General features: G+C 39.3%; 2 protein-coding genes across 3 annotated transcripts in view; both read right to left on the reverse strand.

The window, feature by feature from the left end:
- Positions 1-410: 410 nt before the first annotated feature.
- gk5 (glycerol kinase 5) lies at positions 411-17530 on the reverse strand. Of its 2 annotated transcripts, XM_053227409.1 has the most exons (17): positions 16595-17530; positions 15756-15849; positions 14251-14326; positions 13601-13694; positions 12804-12935; positions 12111-12186; positions 11748-11809; positions 11427-11500; positions 11260-11320; positions 10495-10621; positions 10216-10320; positions 9323-9417; positions 8901-9004; positions 8059-8118; positions 7824-7957; positions 6387-6512; positions 411-6353 (listed from the first exon to the last, which is right to left on the reverse strand). In XM_053227409.1, the coding sequence occupies exons 1-17, from the start codon at positions 16721-16723 to the stop codon at positions 6268-6270; spliced, it is 1635 nt and encodes a 544-aa protein (XP_053083384.1). In that variant the 5' UTR covers positions 16724-17530; the 3' UTR covers positions 411-6267. The 2 variants fall into 2 exon arrangements, with proteins under 2 accessions (XP_053083384.1, XP_053083383.1); XM_053227408.1 differs by having other exon boundaries at positions 411-6512.
- A 6175-nt stretch (positions 17531-23705) lies between these two features.
- Positions 23706-25448, reverse strand: part of xrn1 (5'-3' exoribonuclease 1) — a 38807-nt gene continuing 37064 nt past the window's right edge. Inside the window, 1 exon segment of the mRNA XM_053227584.1 lies at positions 23706-25448. This exon segment is cut by the window's right edge and continues 134 nt beyond it. Coding sequence (XP_053083559.1) covers positions 25313-25448 — 136 coding nt within the window. The 3' untranslated portion in view covers positions 23706-25312.

Raw genomic sequence — 25448 nt, forward strand, 5'->3', positions numbered from 1 at the left:
TTTTTTTTATACTTTATCATTTTAATCTTAATATTGAATCATATTACTGGGAGGATTATTTTCTAAAAAAAAGTTTTTTTGTGGTTTATGCAGATATTTCTGTAAGTAATGTAAAAATTTATGCAGAAAAAGTTTTTAAATATATATAATTTCCTGAGATTCTATTAGCTATGAACATGTTATGCTCAGTGTTTTCTTAATAATTTAATTATGTGAACAAAAAAATGAATAATTCTGAGTGAAATCTATTTGTGATATGCAAATTAGCATGTAGTTAATTATCTATAAAGTTATTGGTACTTTTTGAAAAGGAAATTTTAAACCACTCTCATTCTATTATGAGTAAAATAAAAAAAAATAAAGCTTTTAGATGTCGTATCTGATGCATGTTCATGGAATCGACACACAACTGCGATTTATTCAACATTTTATTCAGCAATCTTGTTGATTTTACTTCTAAATCGACACGAATCTGAAACAATAAGCCGCTACACATCAGTAACATCAGCTCATAAAACACAGTGTGGATTATTTAACACTTACTTTACTACAGTTCACAGTCACAGAGTCATAAAGTCCAATAAAACTACATCAGAACTGCAATCAAACAGAAAATAAAGCAGCAGCGTTGTTTAATAAAGAGGATTTTAATAGTCTGATTAGGACGAGAATCACATTACGGTTGTGTGAAGGTTATATGAAGGTTAGAAACAGAACTTTTCCAGAATAAAGTGGTCTTTAATTCACCATCACCGTGTACAGGGTCATGTAGAGATCGACCAGCTTTCATCTTTCATTCCGTTCTGCTGCGAATTTCACAAAAATTTCATTAAAATTTCACTAAATTCCCACTAAAATTCCTAGTAAATTTCCACTAAAATTCCCACTAAAATTTCACTAACTTCCCACTAAAATGTCATTAAAATTCCTGCTAAAATTCCACATTCTACTCTCTTAAAAATGCAGAACTCCTGAATGTTCAGCTGTACCTAACAGATTTTTACACAGAACATGACAACAAACTGTTTTACACTCAAAACCTTTTTTTTTTTTTTTTTTGGGAAGCCAAGAACCCTTAACTCTCCAAGGAACCCTTAAAGAACCGGGTAAAGAGTGTCCCGAGTACCGAGATCTGAAATACATCTTCAGGTTCTAAGGTATTAAGAAGAAAATAATGAGCAATAATTTGGAGTTTGTATCACGCACTTACTCAGTTAACACACACACACACACTCCAAAAGTAGAACCTTTTTTATTTTCTGGCAGCTAAGAACCCTTAATTATCTCGAGAACCCCTTACAGAACCCATGAGGAACCCATGAGGAACCGTTTGTTTGTGTGTATTAACTCCACGTTATTGCTCATTATTTTCTTCTTAATATAAAAATCCGTCAGGAGTTTAACGTTCCGCTTCCTGGTGGAACCTGTTCACTCGTACACAAAGTAAGCGTTCTTTAAAAGGTTCTTTGTAAACAATTCAGGGTTCTAAGCCTCCAAAAAAACACAAAGGATTGCACTCTGAACAGTTTCTGTTGGGGAAAAGGGCCGAGAGATCCGACGTGTGTGACACAGATATCGGGATAAATTATCAACAATGCGCTTTTCTGAGATATTTTATGTGATATAACGTGATATTTTAATTAATTAAAAAAAATAATTACAAAAAAATTTGTACATAATCCTTAAAATTGTAAATAGAAAATCTGTAAATATTAAAAACTCCTTAATTCTGCTTTTCAGTGTTGAATATAATTTGTAATTTTTTTTTTAATAAATAAGAAAAAAAGTTGTTTTTTTGCTTTGGGTTTTATTGCAGCAGTTTCTTCACCATGTTTTTTTTTTAAATCGTGATACACACTTTACACATCGTAGTAATGTTTTAAAAATTGCGCTATGATGTTTGTATCTTCGGGGAAAGCGCAGTGCAGGGTTCTGCGTAGAACCTTAAGGAACCGAGAACACTTACAGGTTCTACATTTTCTAAGAGCGTATGTGAGAGTTTAATGTTTACAGAGTGACGATTCATTTACACGTTAAATGTTTACAATCGTTACATTCTTTACAAACGACTTCACACACACACACACACACACACACACACACACACACACCTCTGACTGTAACTCAACACTGCATTGTGTTTTCTTCGTTTAGCTCAGATGTAAAATACGCACAATTTATAACACAATAATTTATAAAATGTTTTTTAAACACTTGTTTACGTCGTTAATTAAAAAAAAAAAAAAAACGCCTTTTTTTTTTTTTACTTCGCTGTGACGCAGGTTCATAAACAGTAAACCTTTTTTTTTTTTTAATTATTAGATGGAATCAGACTTCAGCATCTCAGAGACCTTTATCACTTCTTCATGTCTGATTACGCAAAACAGAATTCTTATCCAATCTAATCCAATCTAATCTCGTCACGGCCGTGATTATTAGACAGAACTAAACCGTGTGAAAAGAAAAATTCTAGCAAAATAACTTGACAATAATTAAACGACAGAAGAACGACAACTCGATTGTTTTTTTTTTTTAATCCTCGTGATGTTCATTTACCTGAAGCCCCGCCTACTCTATACTGACTTTAGTTACCGTGCTTAACCAATCACAGGCCAGTACTCTCTCCAGGCTCGCTCTGATTGGCTGTGAGCTTCGCAACATCAACATCAACATTAACATCGATAAAACACACGAGGACGCATCAGGACATTTTTGATTCTTATTCTTATTATTTTTAATTATAGTTAAGAAACAAAAAAAAGCCTTTAAACGTTTTTAATTCACAAAATCCAAACAATCTGCACAAAAATCGTATCATATAAACGGCGCTAAAATGTTTTCGCATTCATCACGAAATAAAATCATAATATCGAAACAGACGTGTGTAAATATTACGATTTTATTTCGTGACAACTGCGTAAACATTTCAGCGCAGTTTATATATGATTTTAGCATTTTCCTTCATCTGTATTAAATATTAAATATTGTGATATTATATATCCTGTATTTCATGCCTCGATATAAAGTCCGTGAATTTAAAGTTATAATTATATTTAAGGATAAAAGGTCAGTGAGTTTGAGCTGTAGAGCTGATTTTAGTTACAAAATTTAAAAAAAATAAACAAAAAATACTTGTTAAAGTAATGAAAGAATCGGTTCAGTACATGGGAAGTAAAAAAAAAATAAATTTTTTTTTAAAAAATTAAAAAGAAAAAAAAAGATAAATGGTTTAAGAAAAAAAAAATCAGCAGCACAAAATCCTGAAAACATCGTTAATGTAAACGCTGAATCAAAAATTACTCCTAACACTGTAGTTATTTATTATTATTATTATTATTATTATTATTATTATTATTATATTATTGAACAGTTCTTATTTCACATTTAAACCAGATTCAGAACTTGCTCTCAAAATATTTTTCTGAAATTCTGTACGTAAAAAAAAAAAAAACAGCGAAATCTCGTTTTTAAACCATTTTATTTTAAACATAAAAACTTCACTAAAGGCACTTTATCTTTTGCACTTTGTCTCTTCGAAAGAGACGAGAAACGCGTGACGGTTGGTTTTTATACTGATTTTTACATTTATTTAGTTTTTAAGGCGAGAAAAAAACAAAACAAAAAACAGTGACTGAAGTTCCTCTGCGTTTTAAGACTAAGTCAGTTAGTCAGTTAGTCAGTTAGTTAGTTAGTTAGTTAGCGATTAGTTGTCAGGAACAAAAACAAAACTGGAGGATGAAGTAGGAATAAAAATGAACACGATGACGCCATTTTGCTCGTCATCATCATCGTTTCGAGATATTTTTGCAAAGCGAATTTCATTAAAATGGAGGGAAAAAAAACGTATTAAACCATATTACGTCTTATTTTGATCTTTTCTTTCTTTAAACAAAATCTGGAGATTGACCTTTCGACGCAAGTGGGCGGGGCTTATTTCATTCCTACACGCCGACATACGACTTTACAGGCAGCGTCTGCTCGGGTTTTGTAGCTACGATACACTACGATAATCACTTCTCTCTTTAAAACAGCAACGTTTAAAGCGAACTGTGTTTTAATAATAATAAAAAATAAATGATAATAAATCGTAATAAAGAGGCTCAGAAATATTAGCTCCTGATGATGTGAATGTTTCTGTCTATAAAAGATGTTTATTTCAGATTGAATATTTTCGTATAAAAATATAGATCATTTGTACAGGAACGATAAAAATTCTCAGGTTTGAATAAACGAGTAAATTAATGCAGCTTGAGAGATTTTAGTGTCGGAACACGGCAGTAAGTAAGGCACGATACGATCATAAATCAGATCAGATTATAAATTCACAGAAATATATATATTCTAACAGAAAAAAATAAAACATTTAATTTATTGTCTCTCCGTGTGGCGATTAATCGTCTTTCTAAACCGCATCATCTTTTGACTAGAAAATATCACCTTCATGCATACGGATTAAAAAAATGATTTAAAAAAAGGACAGAAATAGATTTGAGTAAAATGTAGTGACTATTTTATTTTGATAAATAAAAAAATGATTAAATTTAAAAACTGCAGGTTTAATAAAAGATGAGGCTTTTTTTTTTTTTTTAAATCAAACATGACCTTTAAGATACAAAGTGGAATAAAAATATATTCCTAAAAAAAATATATTCTGTTGATAAAAAAATGAATTAATTCCAAAGAATATTAATGAATTACTTTATTGGGCCTCACTGATCGAGCTGGATACGAACAGATTTATTCATAAATCGTAAATTGTTCGTACGAGCGTTTACACAAGAATCTGTTATTCATGAAACTCCTGTAATTACAGAAGAACGTTCGTATCCTGCTCGTGCTCCTGAGTGAGTGTAAATTTACTCATAAGGAGACTAACTGATGTAAACCTCGACTTCTGATGGACTTCAGATCCTATAATCTGCAGGGATTCCTGCACTTTTCTCTCTGGAATATTCTGTGGAGTTTAAACTGTTTGTGTTTATGACGTTTGCAGCGTTTAGCAGACGCTTTTATCCAGAGCGACTGATAGAAGAGCTTTAGAGTCTCGATCAGAAACACGTCCTCATGCTAGTTCACTCGCTCAGGGACTCAGAGCTCCGTCCACAACATTTGCTCAAAACCAGCCTCTTTATTTTATTGCCTTTAATTAAATAAAGAAAGCGAGCCGACACAAACCCATAAATTAAGACGAATAAAACGAATCATTCAGTTACGATAAAGAAATGGCGGTGAATAAACGGAGGACGGGCCGCTCTGTCTGTCTGCGCAGAGCCGTAAGCCGTAAACAAACGCCTCAGCTGATTTAGCGCTCACTTATTATTATTATTATTATTATTATTATTATTATTATTATTGAATATTTTTATTGGCATAGAAGTGAATCAAAATAACTTCCACTTCTTTCAGTCTTTACCCTGATCGCTCATTTCCTGCTCCTAGCACTTTACCTTTTATGGAGTTTTGTAGGCGTCGCTAAATGCAAATGAGCTGCATAAGGAACACGCTTCGCACTTTATAAGCGTGATGAACATACGCACGCGAGTACGAAGAAAATCCACATTCCTGAAACTTTTATAAATCCGTCAGTTTGCTTTACACCAACATTTACACACAACTTTACTGAAGGATGGATAAATGAGGCCCAGTGTGAGTTTTATCTAATTTTTTGCGCATTTTTATTCCTTCCTCCTTATTAAATATTTCAGGTCTGGATAATTTTGTCGCTAATAAGAACAATTTTTTAAATTTTTAACAACTTTTAAATCTACACGGTTCATCATCGTCTTTCTATTTTAATAAATTCTCTGTGGATGAATGACGATAAGATACGAGCGAGAATTTGGTGATATTTTACGCCTCGATTTCTCATCTTTTAAAATCTCACTTGCGTTTTGTTTTTCCTTAAATCTATTTTTTTAATCGCTGAATTTGTTTCCACTATTTTTTTTTTTTAACCTTTATTGGGAATGAAATTAAAGCGTATCAGAGTAAAACATGGCGGAACGACGCTCCGTAAATAGACAAAATGAATTAAAGTCTAACGTGGAAATAAAGGGGAAGTCAGAGGTGCGTTACGTTTAAGGCACATCAGTGTAAAACGTGGCTCTTCATCATCATCATCATCATCTTCATCATCATCATCATCATCATCGTGGCAGGTTGTGAACAGATGAAACGAGATCTTGGAAGAGTGAACAACACCGCTGGACTCTGATCTTCTGGAGCCGAGTGTGTGTGTGTGTGTGTGTGTGTGTGTGTGTGTGTGTTTTATGACGTGTGGCTGTACCAGTGCATGGAGCGCTGCAGGGCCTGCTCCCAGCTCTGCAGGACTGGTTTATACACACCACCTCCTCCTCCTCCTCCTCCTCCACCTCCTCCTCCATCACCTCCTCCTCCTCCTCCATCACCTCCTCCTCCATCACCTCCTCCTGCGTCTCCTTTAACGCTCTGAGGAAGGAAGAGACGCTCCGTCATCTGCAGTTTCTTCAGCTCCTCTTTACTCTTCCAGTAACCTTCCAGAAACAGCACTATATTAATGTCCAGGCTTCAGAGCAAACTTTAAATATTCATTAAATATCATTTTTATTTTCTGCAACACAGAAGGTTTAGAAGAAGTTGTTCTGCTCAAGTATTCTGAAATATTAATGATTAATATATTTATTCATTTTAATTATTTTTAATTTGTTTGTATGGACATTGCTTTGTAAAAGTGCTGCAGAAAATAAAATGGAATTTAACGAATGATGTAAATAATAAATTAATTAATCAATTAATTAATTAATTATGTAAATAAGTAAGTAATTAATAATTCATACAGGTACAAACTAAGAAAAATATTTAAATTTAAAGTTTTATAAATTAAATAAAAACTTAAACATATAATTGAATAATAACCTAAATAAATAAATAAATAAATAAATAAATAAATGTGATCTTTCAGGGATAGAGAATATATTATAATATTATAACTATATACACAACATTATAATTTTAACGTCTAAAAATAAACAATTCGTTCACATTTTGAATAGTGATATTTTTTTTCTTTTCCAACAAAACCTGAAAATATTGTCACCTTTTTAATCTTTTAAATGTTAATGTGAAGTTTTTCCCTAACTGTAATTTAAGCTAAACTAAAATGCAACAATTTTTTTTAATTAAAAGGTACAATTAAAAACTTTTTTATTGTAACACACTTTAAACTGTTGGATTTGTGTTTATATTGAATTTTAATATGTGTTTAGTACAGAAGTGTTTTAGGTGAGTGATTTGTTTATTTATTTTCCATTTCCATCTGACTGACTCCACGTGACTCCCTATGACTCCACGTGACTCCCTATGACTCCACGTGACTCCCTATGACTCCACGTGACTCCCTATGACTCCACGTGACTCCTTTGTGACTCCACGTGACTCCACATGACTCCACGTGACTCCCTATGACTCCACGTGACTCCCTATGACTCCACGTGACTCCCTATGACTCCACGTGACTCCCTATGACTCCATGTGACTCCTTTGTGACTCCATGTGACTCCTTTGTGACTCCACGTGATTCCACGTGACTCCACATGACTCCCTGCGAATCCTTATGACTCCTTATGACTCCCTGCGAATCCTTATGACTCCTTATGAATCCTTGTGACTCCTTATGACTCCTTATGACTCCTTATGACTCCTTATGACTCCTTATGAGTGCTTGTGATCTCCAGATGAAATGTATTGTATTATATGTAATAATGTATAGAGTAACAGCATGCTATAATCACTATATTTTATATTTTCATTAGATGATGTGTGGTAAAGTGTTTTTTGTTTCTCACCGACTCCTAACCCGGCCACGAACGCCGCCCCGAGACACGACATGTCGAAATGCGTGGGCCGTGAGATTTTACGCCCCAGCAGGTCTGCGCTTAACTGCATGATGAAGTCGTTCATACACACACCGCCGTCTGCCCTGTGAACACACCGCCGCTTATTTATTTATTTATTTTATTACATTTTATTTAGCGTGAGGAATCCTCAGAGTGATGTAATAAACTAGCGTCCGCTCTGTACCTGATTTTAGTGATGGGGATTCGAGTTTCCCGACGCATCAGATCAAACAGCTGCTTATTCCTGAAGTATAACACACACAGAACGAGATATTATTATTATTATTATTAATGTGTAATAAATGTGTTATTACTGAATACAGGCTTAACTTCAGTCCTGCTGAGTGTCTCTCTCTCACACACACACACACACACACACACACACACACACACACACACACACACACACACAGTCTCAGACAGACAAACTGAAAGAGACAGGTAGACAATAGATACACAATTAGACAGAATGACAGACAGACAAGAAGCCAATAAAACACAGAGACGGACAGACAGATAGACAGACAGGTAGGTAGACAGACAGACACAAAGAGGCAGACAGACAGAAACAAACATACAGGAAGACAGACAGACAAATTGAGGCAACAGATACACTATTAGACAGACAGACAGACAGGTGGGCAGACAGGTGGGCAGACAGACAGACATACAAACATGCATTTAGACAGACAAGTAGCCAATAAGACAGACAGATAAATAGAGACAGACAGGTCAAAAAACAAAAAGAAGAAAGAGACGGGTACACAGACTGGTATTCAGACAGACAGATGAATGGACAGAAGACAGACGGATAGAAAGATGGACAGAGAGAGACAAAAGAAAGAAGGTCTGATGAGACAGATAAACACAGACAGACAGAGAGATGAGAAACCAAACAAATAAATGAGTGACTGAACCAAGAACATGTGTAGTGTGGAACGGAGGGGAAACACACACACACACACACACACAAACACATACACAAACACACACACAAACACACACCCACACACCAGGAGAACTGACCTGAAAGCGATGGACTCTAAAATGGCGCGGACGAGGTGACTCTTAGTGGTGGATGGTTTCAGACCCATGAACGCTGCACACGCTTTAGGGTCATTTAACGGCGCCTGAGGAAAGAACACACACACACACACACACACACATACACACAAACACACCCACACACACCCACAAACAGAAATTTAATACCAATCACACTGTGATAATTTATCAAAGAAAAAATCTGTACACAAATGAAGGACTATTTATTGTGTAAACAATAATAATAATAATAATAATAATAATATAAAGTGAAGAATATCACAGAAACGTGACTTACAATAAAAAGCCTGAAATCAATCGCAAGCAGGAAAGAAAATAAAAAGCATTTAATACATTATATATTAATAAAACAGTCTGAGCAACACAGAAGCGCAGCGTCACACCTGCAAGCCGCTGAACGAAGGAACGAAGAACACTCCGTCCGAGTCGCTCACACTGCTGGCCATGGCTGAGGTTTCCTTTACATCTGTAAACAGCTCTGCATCACACACACACACACACACACACACACACACACTATTATATCTGCTGTTGCTGTAGCTACATTCAGTGCACTACTGTGTTCACTGTTAGACAAAACACCATTAAAACCCAGATAATGAGCGAAAACCTACAAAGTGTAGAAGACTGGACGCACTTTTATGATCAAAAGGAGCAAAAGTGTTCGATTTGACGAAAAAAAGAACGAATTCGATCCGATCCTGTAACAAATCTAGAGTGGAGTATCGGAGAATCGCTTGTAGCGCAACATCGTAAAGCAGGTTATATCACGTCACGTGATGATGACAGTGTCCACGTGTCAGCGGTGTGGAAATACTTCGCTCTGGAACTGGAAATGTTTACATTTATATACGTTTTGATATTTATATTTATTTATATTTGGAATGTAAGACTGTAAGTGATTATTTTGTCCACGAAAGACTTTATCTGAAATAAAAAAGCTGTATTTTTGCATGGCATTTTTTTAGCGATGTGCTGTTTCCTGTATTTTTGTACGTGAAGTGATTCAGTTTAAAAAAATATATATATTTCAAGCATAGTCAAAAAAATATTAACGACGGATCGATGGATACCGATATCGGCCGATACGCAGCGTTTCAGTATCGTCTCTACGAAACACGCAGCGTAAGAACCTAGTGCACAAATTGAGCGTCTTAAAGCAAATCAGATTTTTTCATTTATATATTTTAATCCGAGTGAAAAATTAGTTACGCGTCTTCGATTAATAATGATGCCGTGTTTTATAGTGTTGTGTAGATGCTGTGTGTTTGCTCACCGATCTCCTGAGCCCATCTGATGGCGGTTCCTGTATCTGCAGCGTTTCCTTCAGCGAGATACACGACGTCAGAGCCGATCTTCCAGCCCACCAGGGGATACAGACCTACACACACACACACACACACACACACAGACACACACAGACACACACAGACACACACAGACAGAGTATTTACTAGATTACACTAAGGTTGGTAAAAGTCGTTAAAGTCATCCTTGTCGACCGTGTGTGTGTGTGTGTGTGTGTGTGTGTGTGTGTGTGTGTGTGTGTGTGTACCTGCTACAGACGTGTGTGGTTTGTTCCCTGTGTTGATGTCCATAAAGGTTCCTGTTCCCATGGTAATCTTTACATCACCAGCATCAAAGCAGCACTCGCCAAACATGGCCGCCTGCTGATCCGCCATCTACAGTCATCAGATCAACCTCATTATTCCACGATAATACACGCTACTACACATTATTACACGCTACTACACATTATTACACGCTACTACACGCTAATACACGCAGTTACACGCTAATACACGCTAATACACATTATTACACGCTACTACACATTATTACATGCTACTACACGCTACTATACATTATTACACGCTATTACACGCTATTACACGCTAATACACGCTAATACACATTATTATACACTAATACACGCTATTACACGCTAATACACGCTAATACACGCTAATACACGCTATTACACGCTAATACACATTATTACATATGAATACTCACTATTCCACGCTACTACACATTATTATACACTAATACACGCTATTCCACGCTACTACACATTATTATACACTAATACACATTATTACATACGAATACACGCTATTACACTCTACTACACATTATTCCACGCTAATACACATTATTCCACGCTAATACACGCTGTTACACCATTCAGAGTAATCATTACAAATCATAAAAAACCATTTCAGAGTAAGACTGTAAAGTAACAAATTGAGGAAAAGTTTAAAGTAAATACAGATAGAGACGATAAATAAATAAAATAATTCAGAAAATAATTACTCACAACTGACATGATTGGAATAGAAACCCCGAAGATGTCGGGATCAGAGGAGCCAAAATGGTGACTAGAGACAGAGAGAGAGAGAGAGAGAGAGAGAGAGAGTTAAAGTTTAATCAGGTAATTAATAAAAGATAAAATAGTCTATAAAGCAGCTTTTAAACATGCTGTACCTCGTGTTGTGCACCGTGGGGAGGATGGAGAGAGGTAGAGAGAGGAGAGAACACAGAAACCCGCTCCAACACATCTACACACACACACACACACACACACACACACACACACACACACACACACACACACAGAGAGAGAGAGAGAGAGAGAGCATGATAAATGTGCACTCGAGTTATGGTCATGTGGTTTGGGGATGTAACCCCAGGCCCTGACTGGTTGTCATGGTAACCAAAAACCAACTGTATGTCCTTTACTAATCTTAAATTTAGTTTTTTGTTTGAACTGAACAGTAGTTTATAAAGTTCAGAGCTATAAAATACCTGATAGGAATCGAAGATGGCAGTTGAGCTGGCGTTGGAATAATCTGTAGCGTGAACCAAACCTGCAGAAATCAAACACACACACACACACACACACACACACACACACACACACACACACACACACACACACAGTAACAAAACTCCTCAAATCATACACCTGATGATTAATCATTTACAGCAACACAATCAGGCTACAATTCTGCTAAACTAAATAGAAATATGTGTGTGTGTGTGTGTGTGTGTGTGTGTGTGTGTGTGGTTAGACAGGGTTTAATCTTCTAGCATCACTGATATCTATCCAGATCTCAGGGTGGGCAGAAAAAGCCCCGGGGCGGGCGGCAGTCATTCTGGTGTTTTTACCTTTAGTGAGTTTATAAAGCAGCCACGTGTCGATGGTCCCAAAACAACAAGTTCCTTCATCAACCGCCTGCTTCAGCTGAGAGAGAGAGAGAGAGAGAGGGAGAGAGAGAGAGAGAGAAAAGGAGATAGACAGACAGAGAGAGAGAGGGAGAGAAAGAGACAGATAAACAGAAAGAGAGAGATGGGGCAGGGGGAGAGAGTGAGAGAGATAAAGAGAGACAGATAAACAGAGAGAGAGAAAGAGAAAGAGAGAGAGGAAGAGACAGATAAACAGAGAGAGAGAGAGGAAGAGAGAGAGAGAGACAGATAAACAGAGTGAGAGAGAGAGAGATGGGCCAGGGGGAGAGAGAGAGAGAGGAAGAGAAAGTGAGAGAGAGGAAGAGAGAGAGAGAGAGAGAGAGAGAGAGAGAAGGAGAGAGTGAGGGAGAGAAAGAGAGAGACAAACAGACAGACAGAGAGAGGAAGAGAGAAAGAGAGAGAGAAAGAGAGACAGACAGAGAGAGAGAGAGAGATGGGGAGAGAGAGAGAGACAGAGAGAGAGAGAGGGAGAGAGTGAGGGAGAGAAAGAGAGAGAGAGAGAGATGAGTGAGTCACACTGCATGAGAATTAATTAGGTTAGTGGCAGTAAAAGCTGATCTCAGATCAGTCTAATTAATAATAATAATAATAATAATAATAATAATAATAGTAAACCTGAGGGATGTGCTGTAAAGCCCAGGCCAGACGCATGGAGACGTGCTGCGGCGTGAAGACCACCAAACTCGCCGCCAGGAAACGCTTCCGTCTGCTGAGGAAGTGCAGCATCTTCATCACACCGTGCACCGCCTGTTACACACACACACACACACACACACACACACACACACACACACACACTCAGTCAGTCAGCGCTGCTCTCTGGACAGTTAGATTTTGCTCACAATCCGATTCGTTGCTTCGGCCTGCAGTCACGCCGTCTCACAGATCCACACGGGTTGCTATAGTAACAGTGTAAACACGAGTACACCGCGTAAAGCTAGCGGGTTTTTTAGCAACACGCAGATCTTAGCATGGATTATTTTATATTTTATATTAGGACAACATCTGGTTGTGATTCTGAATCTTAGACCAGAATAAAAGAAAAAGAAATAAACTTTAGTTACACAGTGATTTTTTTCCTTTCAGGTCATTTTATTCACCAAACAACATTTCCTCATTTTCTAAAACCGGTTCTCGAGTTTACGTCATGCAGTCAGCTTTTTCGTATAACGCACTCTCGTCTCCGAATCCCCTCACAACAACAACAACAACAACAACGACAACAACAAACCTCTCTAACAATCCCATTTGATATTTTTATTACGTCTGATCGCCTGTTAGAGTTTGATAACTAACGCCGCAGTGTGTGTTTACGCACCGAGCGCTCCGGCGTCAGTCTGAGCTGTCAGAAAGCTTTAACCCCCGCAGACGCAGGTGTGTGTGTGTGTGTGTGTGTGTGTGTGAGATCTCACCTTCATGGTGCACGAGTTGTTCCAGGACTTGACCATCTCGGCCGCTCGCAGGTCCTGCCAGCCGATCAGGTTATGAAACGGTTTCCCCGTCTTCCTGAAAAAACACGATCAGGGAACGTGCCGTAAAACTCACTGATGCAGGAACAAACAAACAAACACACACACACACACACACACCTCATACTACACACACACACACACCTCATACTACACACACACCTCATACTACACACACACACACACACCTCATACTACACACACACACACACACCACACTACACACTCACACACACCTCATACCACACACACACACACACACCTCATACTACACACACACACACACCTCATACTACACACACACACACACCTCATACTACACACACACACACACACACACACACAACTCATAATATACCCACCCACACACACACACTACTCACACACACTTCATACTACACACACACTACTCATACCATAGTTTTGTGGTAACTACTCACACACACCTCATAATACACACAAAACTCATTATATATACACACACTACTCTCTCTCTCACACACACACACACACACACACTACACAAAAAACTCATTACGCATACACACACAACTCACAAAACTCAATACACACACCCCTCAGACTACACGTACCTGTGCCAGGTGGTGAAGGTGGCTCTCTGAGTTGAGATACCCAACGCCTCCATCTGACTCATCTGTAAACCTGAGTCTGTAACACACACACACACACACACACGCTATTTAATTCATTCTCATTTATAAATAAAATGCGACACAAATAACTGTACAAGAGTTGAGATTCTTTAATCAGTGGAAATATTATTTCAGTTTTTGAGGGTGATGTCACCAGCAGAATAAGGAACAAAACAAGCTCTCGGTCTTTACTGCGCTGAAACACCACGACGCCAGAAGCGTTTCGAAATGTGATGATGTCACCGATCCTCCTTCAGCGCCAGTCACACGGCCGTGATGTTGACACACACACACACCCACCCACACACGCCCACACCCACCCACACCCACACACACACACACACACACTTCGGAGAAACGAGTCAAATTTTTTGGATGGTTCATTTAAATTTAAGGCAAACTTGTTTTTAATCTCTGAAGAAATGGAATGTTCACTGCACCTGCCTCACTGAGCTGCACTTTAACATCATGCTTATTCACTCGACATTCCTCTCTCTCTCTCTCTCTCTCTCACACACACACACACACACACACAGACACACACAGACACACACAGACACACACAGACACACACAGAGTTGTGCTTCATATCGGTCCAAAATAAAAGGGACAAATAAGACAGCTGGACTCATGTTCCTGTTTGAGTCCCGAAAGTTGCTGGAACTTAAGAGACGGTGGAGATTTTCACAATAATGTTTTACAGAAGAAATCTTACACATCAACAGCAGGTGTGTGTTAGAGGGCGTGTGTGTGTGTTAGGGGAGTGTGTGTGTGTGTGTCTTGGAGGTGTGTGTGTGTGTGTGTTGGGGGGCATGTGTGTGTGTGTGTGTTGGGGGGCATGTGTGTGTGTGTGTATTTTAAGGGGGCGTGTGTGTGTGTGTGTGTTACGGGGTGTGTGTGTTACAGGGTGTATGTGTGTGTGTGTCTTGGAGGTGTGTGTTAGGGTGTGTGTGTGTGTGTGTGTGTGTGTGTTGGGGGGGCGTGTGTGTGTGTCTTGGAGGTGTGTGTTAGGGTGTATGTGTGTGTGTGTGTGTGTGTGTGTTACGGGGTGTATGTGTGTGTGTGTGTGTTACGGGGTGTGTGTGTGTTACAGGGTGTATGTGTGTTACAGGGTGTATGTGTGTGTGTGTGTGTGTGTGTTGGGGGGGCGTGTGTGTGTGTCTTGGAGGTGTGTGTTAGGGTGTATGTGTGTGTGTGTGTGTTACGGGGTGTGTGTGTGTTACAGGGTGTATGTGTGTGTGTTTGTGTGTGTTGGGGGGGCGTGTGTGTGTGTCTTGGAGGTGTGTGTTAGGGTGTATGTGTGTGTGTGTGTGTGTGTGTGTGTGTGTGTTACAGGGTATATGTGTGTGTGTGTGTTACGGGGTGTGTGTGTGTGTGTGTGTGTGTGTGTTACGGGGTGTGTGTGTGTGTTACAGGGTGTACGTGTGTGTGTGTGTAGCTCTGACCGTGCACTGCTCCCTTCACCACACTGATGAAGCTCTGCCACAGATCCTCCGGGTCCATCTCCACCCAGCCACGCTCCGGATACAGCAGAGACACCTGGGACAAAACACACACACACACACACACACACACACACACACACACACTAATCATACAAACAGTACGACAAAGCGCACAGAGGTGTGTCCTGTGTGGTCGAAACAAACCACTCTGACGCTCATTAAAAGCTGTCACTGAACTATAATCAGACCAAAATATGCGTATAAATTTAAATATTCTGCGTAATTTACTGTTCTATAATTCTCCGTAAGTAACTGAGTGAACGCTAGCAACGTGAAAGGAAGCAAACACTGAGACGCTGTCGGTTCTTTACCGTTTAATAAAATTAATTTAAAGAATATCTGCTTGATGGATGTTTTACTTGCAGTATTTGTTGTGATACAACTGATATCATTAACAGCTCAAATTTAATTAAATATCATTAAAAGCATCATACTTTGCCCTAAAACTTTGGGAGTAGTGATGTCACCCCTCATAATTAACTTAATTAAGCTAATTAAGGGGGCGTGGCTAGAGAAACACTGCTGATAAAGGGTGTGTTAATGAGCTGATTAGTTTGTTGTTTTGTTTTTTTAATTAAGTGTGTTGATGCAGAAATTAATTAGTGCATTATGAATCTCAGAGAAGCATGACATTCAGGGTGTGTGTGTGTGTGTGTGTGTGTGTGTGTGTGTGTGTGTGAGAGTGTGTGAGAGAGAGAGAGCGCGAGCAAGAGGACTAAAGGAACAGCACAGGAACAGGGTTAGTGCCCAGGTGAGGTGACTCAGGTGTGTTTAGTTACCTTTCGGCTGCAGGATCCCCGGATGTTGGCGTGTTTATCATAAACATGGCACCTCACAGAGGTCGTTCCCACGTCCACAGAGAGAATGAAGCTCTCTCTCTTGGTCCAGCCGTTCCTCAGCGTTCCCATAACACACACACACCACACACACACACTCTTACAGGAACGGGGAACCGAACTTAATCGTCATGGTCGCGAAATAACGCGAGATAAACCGGAAATACTGACAGTTTTTCTTCTTCTTCTTCTTCTTCTCCTCCTTTCTCTCTCTCTCTCTCAGAGTTCTGCACTTTGCTCTTCTGGACCTTTCACTCCACGGAGGCAACTTGGGGCGCGTGGACCCAGATTCTCCGGAAGCTGATTGGCTGAAAACGGAGCGCACGCGGATAAACAGTCTCGAGAAGCTGATTGGCTACGGACCGTGGCGCGCGGCTCGTTACGTCACCCGCATACAAGTTCCATTCCTACAGACAACCGAAAATAACGTAAATTTGTATTTCAATTAATATTTAATAATCATTACTACATATAAAAACTTTATCGAGATATCTCGTCACTCTCTGGCACTTTCATAAGATTCTGTTCCTGATTTGTCCGTAGCGCGTATGGAAACACCCGAATAAGGAAGTAATTTAAAAAAAAGGGAAGTAAATTAGCAAGAAGCTAGCTAGCCATTTGTACACAAACACCTCCCGCGCACGCGCCCCGTCGCTAAGCTACAACTCCAGCGCGCGAGCCGCGATTTGAGTTGGTCATAAAATGGCGGAATTCAGCGGAATAATCCTCTCGTTGGTCCACTTTCACCTCGCGGCACGCGCTCTCTCATATCCAACTGCCTGCTTACTAAAAAAAGAAACAAATATTAAACTGAAAGGATCACGAATGATGACGTCATGCATCAGCCGATTGCTGGGCGTGTAGAGCTCTTAAAGGGACAGAACACCATTTCTCTCTCTCTCTCTCTCTCTCTCTCTCTCTCTCTCTCTCTCTCTCTCTCTCTCTTAAAGGGACAGTGCTCCATTTCTCTCTCTCTCTCTCTCTCTCTCTCTCTCTCTCTCAAAGGGACAGCGCTCAATTTCTCTCTTAAAGGGACAGAACACCATTTCTCTCTCTCTCTCTCTCTCTCTCTCTCTCTCTCTCTCTCTCTCTCTCTCTCTCTCTTAAAGGGACAGAACACCATTTCTCTCTCTCTCTCTCTCTCTCTCTCTCTCTCTCTCTCTCTCTCTTAAAGGGACAGAACACCATTTCTCTCTCTCTCTCTCTCTCTCTCTCTCTCTCTCTCTCTCTCAGTTTTTTTCAGTTTAGGTGCTTTATTGGCATGACAAATATTTGTACATTCGTATTGCCAAAGCAATGCAGCGTTGCTGCATACAATTAAAAAACAGTGCAAAATAATATAAAGAAAATCAAGAAATTAAGAAAATAACAAATCAAATAATAATTGAATTATAAAATATAAGAGGTACACAAGTAGAAGTAAATAAGAGTAATACAGTAAACATTAGGTAATAGAGTGAAATACAGTAGAGCATCAGTGAAGTGTGCAGGAGATAGAGACTGGAGCAGTCACTCACTGTCCCTCATGCTGTGACAGACGAACACATACTGTGCTGCTAGAACGCAGCAGTCTGCACATTCCCCTAGTAACATGGGCAGTTTCTCACGGTCTGACAGAGACTCAAAGTTCTGGTGTATATGTATAAATTTATGATAAAAATGTTCCCGAATTTGTGAGTATTTTGTGCATTCTGTGAGAAAGTGCAGCTCTGTCTCGGTTTTGTTTTGATGGCAGTGTGGACGTCGCCTCTTTTCCTGCGGCATCCATGTTTTCCTGTGTCTGCCCGTCTCTACTGTGAGCTTATGTCCACTGAGTCTGTACTTGGTCAAGGTGGTTCTCAGGTTTTTATCTGTTACTTTGTACAGATAGTCTGCCATATTGTACTGTCTTTTTAGGGCCAAATAACATTGCATTTTACTTTGTTGTTGTGTTTGAGATTGCCAATGTTTGAAGTAATTTTGTTTCATTTGTTGTGTAATTTGGTTAAATGTAATGTGTGTGGCAGTGTTGCTGTGGTCCAGGGCATCAGTGTGATGGGGGTCAGTCAGTGCTAGTGGAACATCAGGACTAAAGCTCTGGACCAGCTGAGAGAGGGGATTGCTTCCATTGTTCAGCTCTTGGTATTGCAGGGCTTTATAACGGTATGAGTCGGGGGCACTGAGTTTTAAATGCTTCCAGAATTTGATTGCCCTTTTCTGCATTTTTATAATTAGTGGATATTTTCCTAATTCTGCCCTGCATGCGTTATTTGTTATGTTCCGGTGGGTGTGTAGGATATTTTTACAGAATTCTGCATGCAGGGTCTCGATGGGGTGATTGTCCCACTTGGTCAGTTCTTGGTTTGGATTTGTCAGTGGACCCCACACCTCAGGGATCTCTATTGGGCATTGTCGTTTTATGGCGTAAAAGGCGCGGCGTGCTTTGTCTCTCAGCTCATTCACTGCAGGATTAAAGGTTCCTGTGGAAGAGATTTTTAGACCCAGGTAACTGTAGTGTGATGCATGTGTTATAAGGTTAGTTCCTAAAGTGAATGTGTGTTGTGATCCCTGGGATCTGGATCTTTTCTGGAAGGTCATGGTTTTAGTTTTCTTGAGATTGACTGTCAGGGCCCAGGTCTGACAGTACTGATCCAACAGGTCCAGGTTCTGCTGTAGACCCTGTTGAGTGGGAGACAGCAGAACCAGGTCATCTGCGTAGAGCAGACATTTGATTTCTGAGTCGTGTAGAGCGAGGGTTAGGGTTAGTGCTTTCAGTGTACATTGATTTGATAAAGTCGTAGGTTTTACCACCTACACCACTTTCAAGAAGTTTGTAAAATAGTCCTTGGTGCCAGATTGAATCAAATGCTTTTTTAAAGTCGATAAAACATGCATATATTTTGCTTTTATTTTGGACGACGTGTTTTCCAATGAGAGAATGTAATGTGTAAATGTGGTCAGATGTACGGTAATCTGATAGAAATCCGATCTGACTTCTGCTCAAGACACTGTGTGTGTGATGAAGTCCAGCAGTCGAGCGTTTATTACACTACAGAATAACTTTCCCAGGTTGCTGCTCACACAAATGCCTCTGTAATTATTGGGGTCAAATTTATCTCCGTCTTTAAAGATGGCTGTTATCAAGCCTTGATTCCAGATGTCAGGGAAGTGACCTACACTCAGAACCACACTGAATAATTTCAGAATAGCTGATAAGAATCTAGTGCTAGTTTGTTTTATCATTTCGTTTAGTATTCCATCAGGTCCAGATGCTTTTTTTGGTTTAAGGATTTTAATTTTGTCTTTAAGTTCCTTTTCGGTAATGGGGAAGTCTAATGGATTTTGATTATCTTTAAAAGCCAGTTCTAGTGTTTCTAGTTGTTTGGTTATTTGATTTTGCTTACAGTTTGTGTCTGTTGCTATTTTATTAAATAGTGTTTGGAAATGGGTTTCCCATATTTCCCCATTTTGAATAGCCAATTCTTCATGTTCAGTTTTGTTCAAGTTTTTCCAATTATCCCAAAATTGGTTTGTATTGACTGAGTTCTCCATTGTTGTCAGTTGTTTTTGGGTATATTGTGCTTTTTTGGTTCTGAGTGTTTGTTTGTACTGTTTTAGTGTTTCACAGTAAAGAAGGCGAGTCTCTGTATTATTTGGATCTCTGTGTTTCTGAGGTGTTTGCGAATCGCCATGCAGTCTTGATCAAACCAATTTTTGTCATTCTTGGGTATGTGATTTTGTCCAGTTTTTGTTTTCAGTTTTGTCTGTTTAGCTATTTTTTTTTTTTTCAAATATATTATTTAAATCTTTCACAGCTAAATTGATGCCTTCTTTATTGTGATTATAGGAGGTGTTAAGAAATTTCTCTAATAACAATTGTATTTTTTGACTGCTTATTGCTTTCTGGTTCTCCTCTGTGCTGTTTTCAGTCCATCTGTATGGTCTTCTAATGTGGTCCAGCTTACTGGACTGAGTGCTAATGTTAGCTTTAGTTCTTTTGAGATACACAGTGATTTGGCTGTGATCAGACAGAGGGGTTAGTTCTTTGACAGTGAACGCTCTGAGATGGAGGATCTATGTCTGTTATCATATAATCTACGGTACTGTTCCCAAGAGGTGAGCAAAAGGTGCATCTTCCTAAAGTGTCCCCTTGTATCCTACCGTTGACGACGTACAGACCCAGACTTCTACAGATCTGCAGGAGATCTTTCCCATTTCTGACAATGTGGTCGTGGTTATTTCTGTGTAGGTGAGAGAAGTTGTTATTTATATAAGGTAATTTACTGTTAATATATTTGTTCCCTTGCGTGTCTGTGAAATCTGGCTGTAATCCTGTTCTTGCGTTCATGTCCCCACAGATTAGCACATTTCCCTGGGCCTGGAATTGGATCGTCTCTTTCTCCAGTGTGTAGAACGTGTCTTCACTGTAGTAGGGGGACTCAGATGGTGGGATGTATATGGCACAAAGGAATGTGTCTTTTTGTGACAGAAGTAGTTCCTTATGGCGTTTGATCCAGATATGGTATTAGCCGATTTTTACCGTGTCAATGTAGCTGTCGAATTTAGAGTCGTACCAGATGATTTGTCCTCCTGAGTTTCTGCCGTGTCGAACTGTATCAGGTTTTTGTGAGGGTAGAATAATTTCTCTGTAGTTGGTGGGACAGTGTGTGATGGTAGAATTATAATATCTATATCCTTGATGCTGTTGCGGAATTCTGTGTTTAAACTCTTAAGCCCAAAGGCTGTAGATTTTAAGCCTTGTATATTCCATAATGATGTTCACAGGGTCATTTTCCAAGGTATGTTGAGTTCTTGTTGAGTTCTTCTTTTCAATAAAGAGATTGTTTTTTTGTAGGTGAATGTCTACAGTATTAATTCACAAGTTTGGAGCAGACGATGTTGAGTAGGTGTCTTATCTGGTTGAGATCGGCCGCTGCAGGGTGTTGTGGCTGCTGGACTGCTGCTGCGTAGCTCTTCTGCTGCGATGGAGCTCCACCTCTTGAGTCCTGTCTGGACTTTGGAGAAGGGTGGATGCCTCTTTCTGGCTGGGAGTTGTTCTTGTGCGGTAGACTTCTGGTGTTTCCAAGTGCTTGGAGAAAAGTTGTACTCCTTGCTTGTTGAGGCGTATATGGTCGTGCATATGATGAGGCCGTATATCTTTATGGTAAGCGAGGTGAACGTTTGGAATAAGTGCACAGGTTCTAGAGAGCTCCACATTGTTTCCATGGATCACATGAAATGGCACGTCGCTCCGTGGCAGTAGGGTGGATAGGGTTGTTTTAGCTTCTGGGAAACGTCCTGAAGCTCTGATGGCCACCTCTCTGAGTGCAGGAGCCACGGAGCCCTTCATTGCTCGTAAATCATTTGTGGATTACAATGTGCTTGTAGGTTTTATTCAGATTTCTGTGAGATAAGATCTGAAGAGCTTTTCTTGTGTTTGGGCACCAGATTTTCTGTGTTTTCATTTTTGGGAATAGCAGTTTCTCATTGAGATATTTTCCATTGGAGTCGATTAGAAGAAGAGCTTCTGTTTCAGTGGGATTGTCTGGAGCAGCGCTGTGGACTCCGGTCTGTGGATCCGTGGAGGAGTGGGACTCATCCTCTGTAAGTGGTTGGCGATTGTCAGTCGGATCTCTAGACAGGTCATGGGTTTAGCAGGAGATACTTTAGATGCTGAAACGTGAGAAACCTGTTCCTTCATGCTGTTAATAGGTTCATCTTTTGGAGTTCTGATTTCAAGCCAGTCAGTTCTTCCTGCATTTCTGTTTTAGTTTCTGTTAATTTTCTACCTAAAGTAGATTTTAAATCTCTCAACTCCTCTTTAGTTTGTTGGAGTTCTTTTGACATCTGTTCCCTGTCCCTCTGCAGGTATTTAATCTCTTGTCTTAAGTTCATGATGTCCTTCATAAGTTGCTCCAGGTTGCTGTGGTCTTGCAGATGAGACATTATCAGTTCTTTTAGTTCCACTATATCTATCTCCAGGAGTGAAACATTTTCTTTGATTTTTGACGCGGGGGATTGAATTAAGGTTGTTGCAGTTGTTGTCTTCTTTTGGATGTCTTGTCTTAAAGGGACAGCGCACCATTTCATTCTCTCTTAAAGGGACAGCGCACCATTTCATTCTCTCTTAAAGGGACAGCGCACCATTTCATTCTCTCTTAAAGGGACAGCGCACCATTTCTCTCTCTCTTAAAGGGACAGCGCTCCATTTCTCTCTCTCTTAAAGGGACAGCGCTCCATTTCTCTCTCTCTTAAAGGGACAGCGCACCATTTCTCTCTCTCTTAAAGGGACAGCGCTCCATTTCTCTCTCTCTTAAAGGGACAGCGCACCATTTCTCTCTCTCTTAAAGGGACAGCGCTCCATTTCTCTCTCTCTTAAAGGGACAGCGCTCCATTTCTCTCTCTCTTAAAGGGACAGCGCTCCATTTCTCTCTCTCTTAAAGGGACAGCGCACCATTTCTCTCTCTCTTAAAGGGACAGAGCATCATTTCATTCTCTCTTAAAGCGACAGATCTCCATATTTTGACAGATCTCGATATTTTTTTTTTTGCTGCTTCCCAAATTGAATGAATAAATAAATAAACAGCAGTAGGAGTTATGGGCAGGCTGTAAATGGGCTGCACAAGTGTTAATATTTATCAGGGGAAAAAAAAAAAAAAAAGACTGCTAATGGCTTTAACATTCAAATAAACTTTAAATTAATAAAAAAGTTTACTAATATAACATTACTGTTCATATTAATCCAGGCTTAAATATTTAATGATGAAGTAAACATTAAAAACTCACATTACAACATAATGTTCATAAGCCATTAATAGAGTTGGCGTTTCATAAGGAACACTCCGTAGGTCCTCAATTACTGGCTGAAGTCCATCTGTTGCTATGTGTAAGTATAAGTATTGGCACCCTCTCTACCCCAGTCCTTTAACGGAAGTAAACCACCACTGAGCAGATTTTATTTGGACTGTAATTAGATCCGATTTAAAAATAAATAAAATTATATCTTCAGTGTGGCTCCAGGTTGTTTTACAGGTTGTAAAAACCAAAAAAAAAAAAAAAAAAAACATTATGAAAATTATGATAACAAAAGCTGTTTATTAAAGATCTATTTACAGCACATCCCAAAGCGGGAGCCGCAGTTTCATTGTTCTGTGAATTTGGTTCAAGTTCATTTCAAAATAACACTGCACACAGACGTACTTCCCAGTCCACGTTAAAAACGGACGCTTGATGCATGGCACATCTCAAAAAAAAAAAAACAACAATCCTACAGGATACAGAGCTGCTGGTAAGAGGAGATAAAATTCAAATCCAAAAATTTCATTTTAAAAACCAAACTGGTGAATTGTTCTCTTTTTACAGAGAGAAAGTGATTTAGGTTTCTGACCGAGCTGCGAAATAAATCCTGTTAAAGATTTAACTGACTATCTACCAAATCGCATATGATCTTGTGCTACAGTATTTTTATTTTTATTTTTTATTTTTTTCTAAACTTTGCTGAATTTACACCCAATACGTCCTCTCACAGCCTCTCAGCCAGGGAAAGAGAGAACAGGTGAAAATGTGGAATATGACAGGAGAGAAAAGACAGAGAGAAATCTAGTGAAGTGAATGATGAGAGTGTAGAAGACGCCGAAAACGAGTGAAGCAGAGAATCGGGGATTAGAGGAGAGTCGATATATTTAAGAGGAGAAAGTGAATAAAGATGTGGAAATGATCAGAGGTCCAAGTTCCGTCTCGTATTCGTGTATAAACACGATCGAGAATAACGTGTGTGGAAAAAAAAAAAACAAACAGTGAGTGTTTAAGGCTACTTTCACACTTCGTGTATTTTTTCTTTCTTTCTTTTTTTTTTTTAAATACAGAAAAAGTGCTGACTGAGATGAGAAAAAAAAGCAGCTTGAATAATGCTGGAATATTGGCCATGAAAATTTTTTTGTCTTAAATCTCCTCGTATTAGTTAGTACTAAACTCACGTCCACCATTTTGTCCTCCGTGTTTGTGGTTCTCCAATCAATCTCTCTTCTGATTGGCTGAGCACGATGCTCTCATTTGCATAAAGTCGAGTTTCGCTCACTGAGCAGGAAGTCGACCGAAGCGGACACGCAGCTTTCTCGCCGCTCTTCTACATGCCATCTTCAGTGCTACGTGTTTGGACTTGGTGGAATTTCAGGAATGTGGTGAGGAACACAGCGTTTTCCGAAATCCGATCTGATTGTCTGTAACGGCAGGATCGTAGACGTACGTGTTTGGGATTGTGGATTAAAAACAAATCAAACGGGAGAATATCAAATCTGTTTTTTAAGTGTGCTGCGATTACAAAAATAACTCTTCAAATATTCAAGGAATATTAAAAACCCAGAGCTGAAAAAAAAAAAAAAAAAAGCTGAATAAATCGGAATAAAAGCGCAATTTAAAGTCGGACGAGAGAGAGAGTCGAGAAGATTCATTCTGCTGCTGAAATGAAAGTGGATTAAAGTTTAAAAGTAATATTCTCTCACCAGTGGAAAACCCTCGCAAAACATGATGTAATACACGATTAGATCTGTAACTCGATAAGTTCTTCACCGTGTTTCCCCCCCGGAAGCTGCATAATAATTATATTTTAAAAATATCGACCGTAAAACCCGAGACGAAAAAAATAAATCGCTGGAGAAGGAAGAGGCGGAGCTCCTTCGCGCTTCAGTCCGTCACTTTGGCGGCGTCGAAGTTCACCGCCAGCTTCCTGTGTTTGCGTTTGGAGGCGGAGCCTGGGGTGTTGTGTGTCGGTTTGGGGGGTTGTTTGGGCGGGGTCTCGGAATCCTGCGTGCTGATTGGT

Source organism: Pangasianodon hypophthalmus, chromosome 21 (assembly GCF_027358585.1).
Source record: "Pangasianodon hypophthalmus isolate fPanHyp1 chromosome 21, fPanHyp1.pri, whole genome shotgun sequence".
NCBI classification, from domain to species: Eukaryota; Metazoa; Chordata; class Actinopteri; order Siluriformes; family Pangasiidae; genus Pangasianodon; species Pangasianodon hypophthalmus.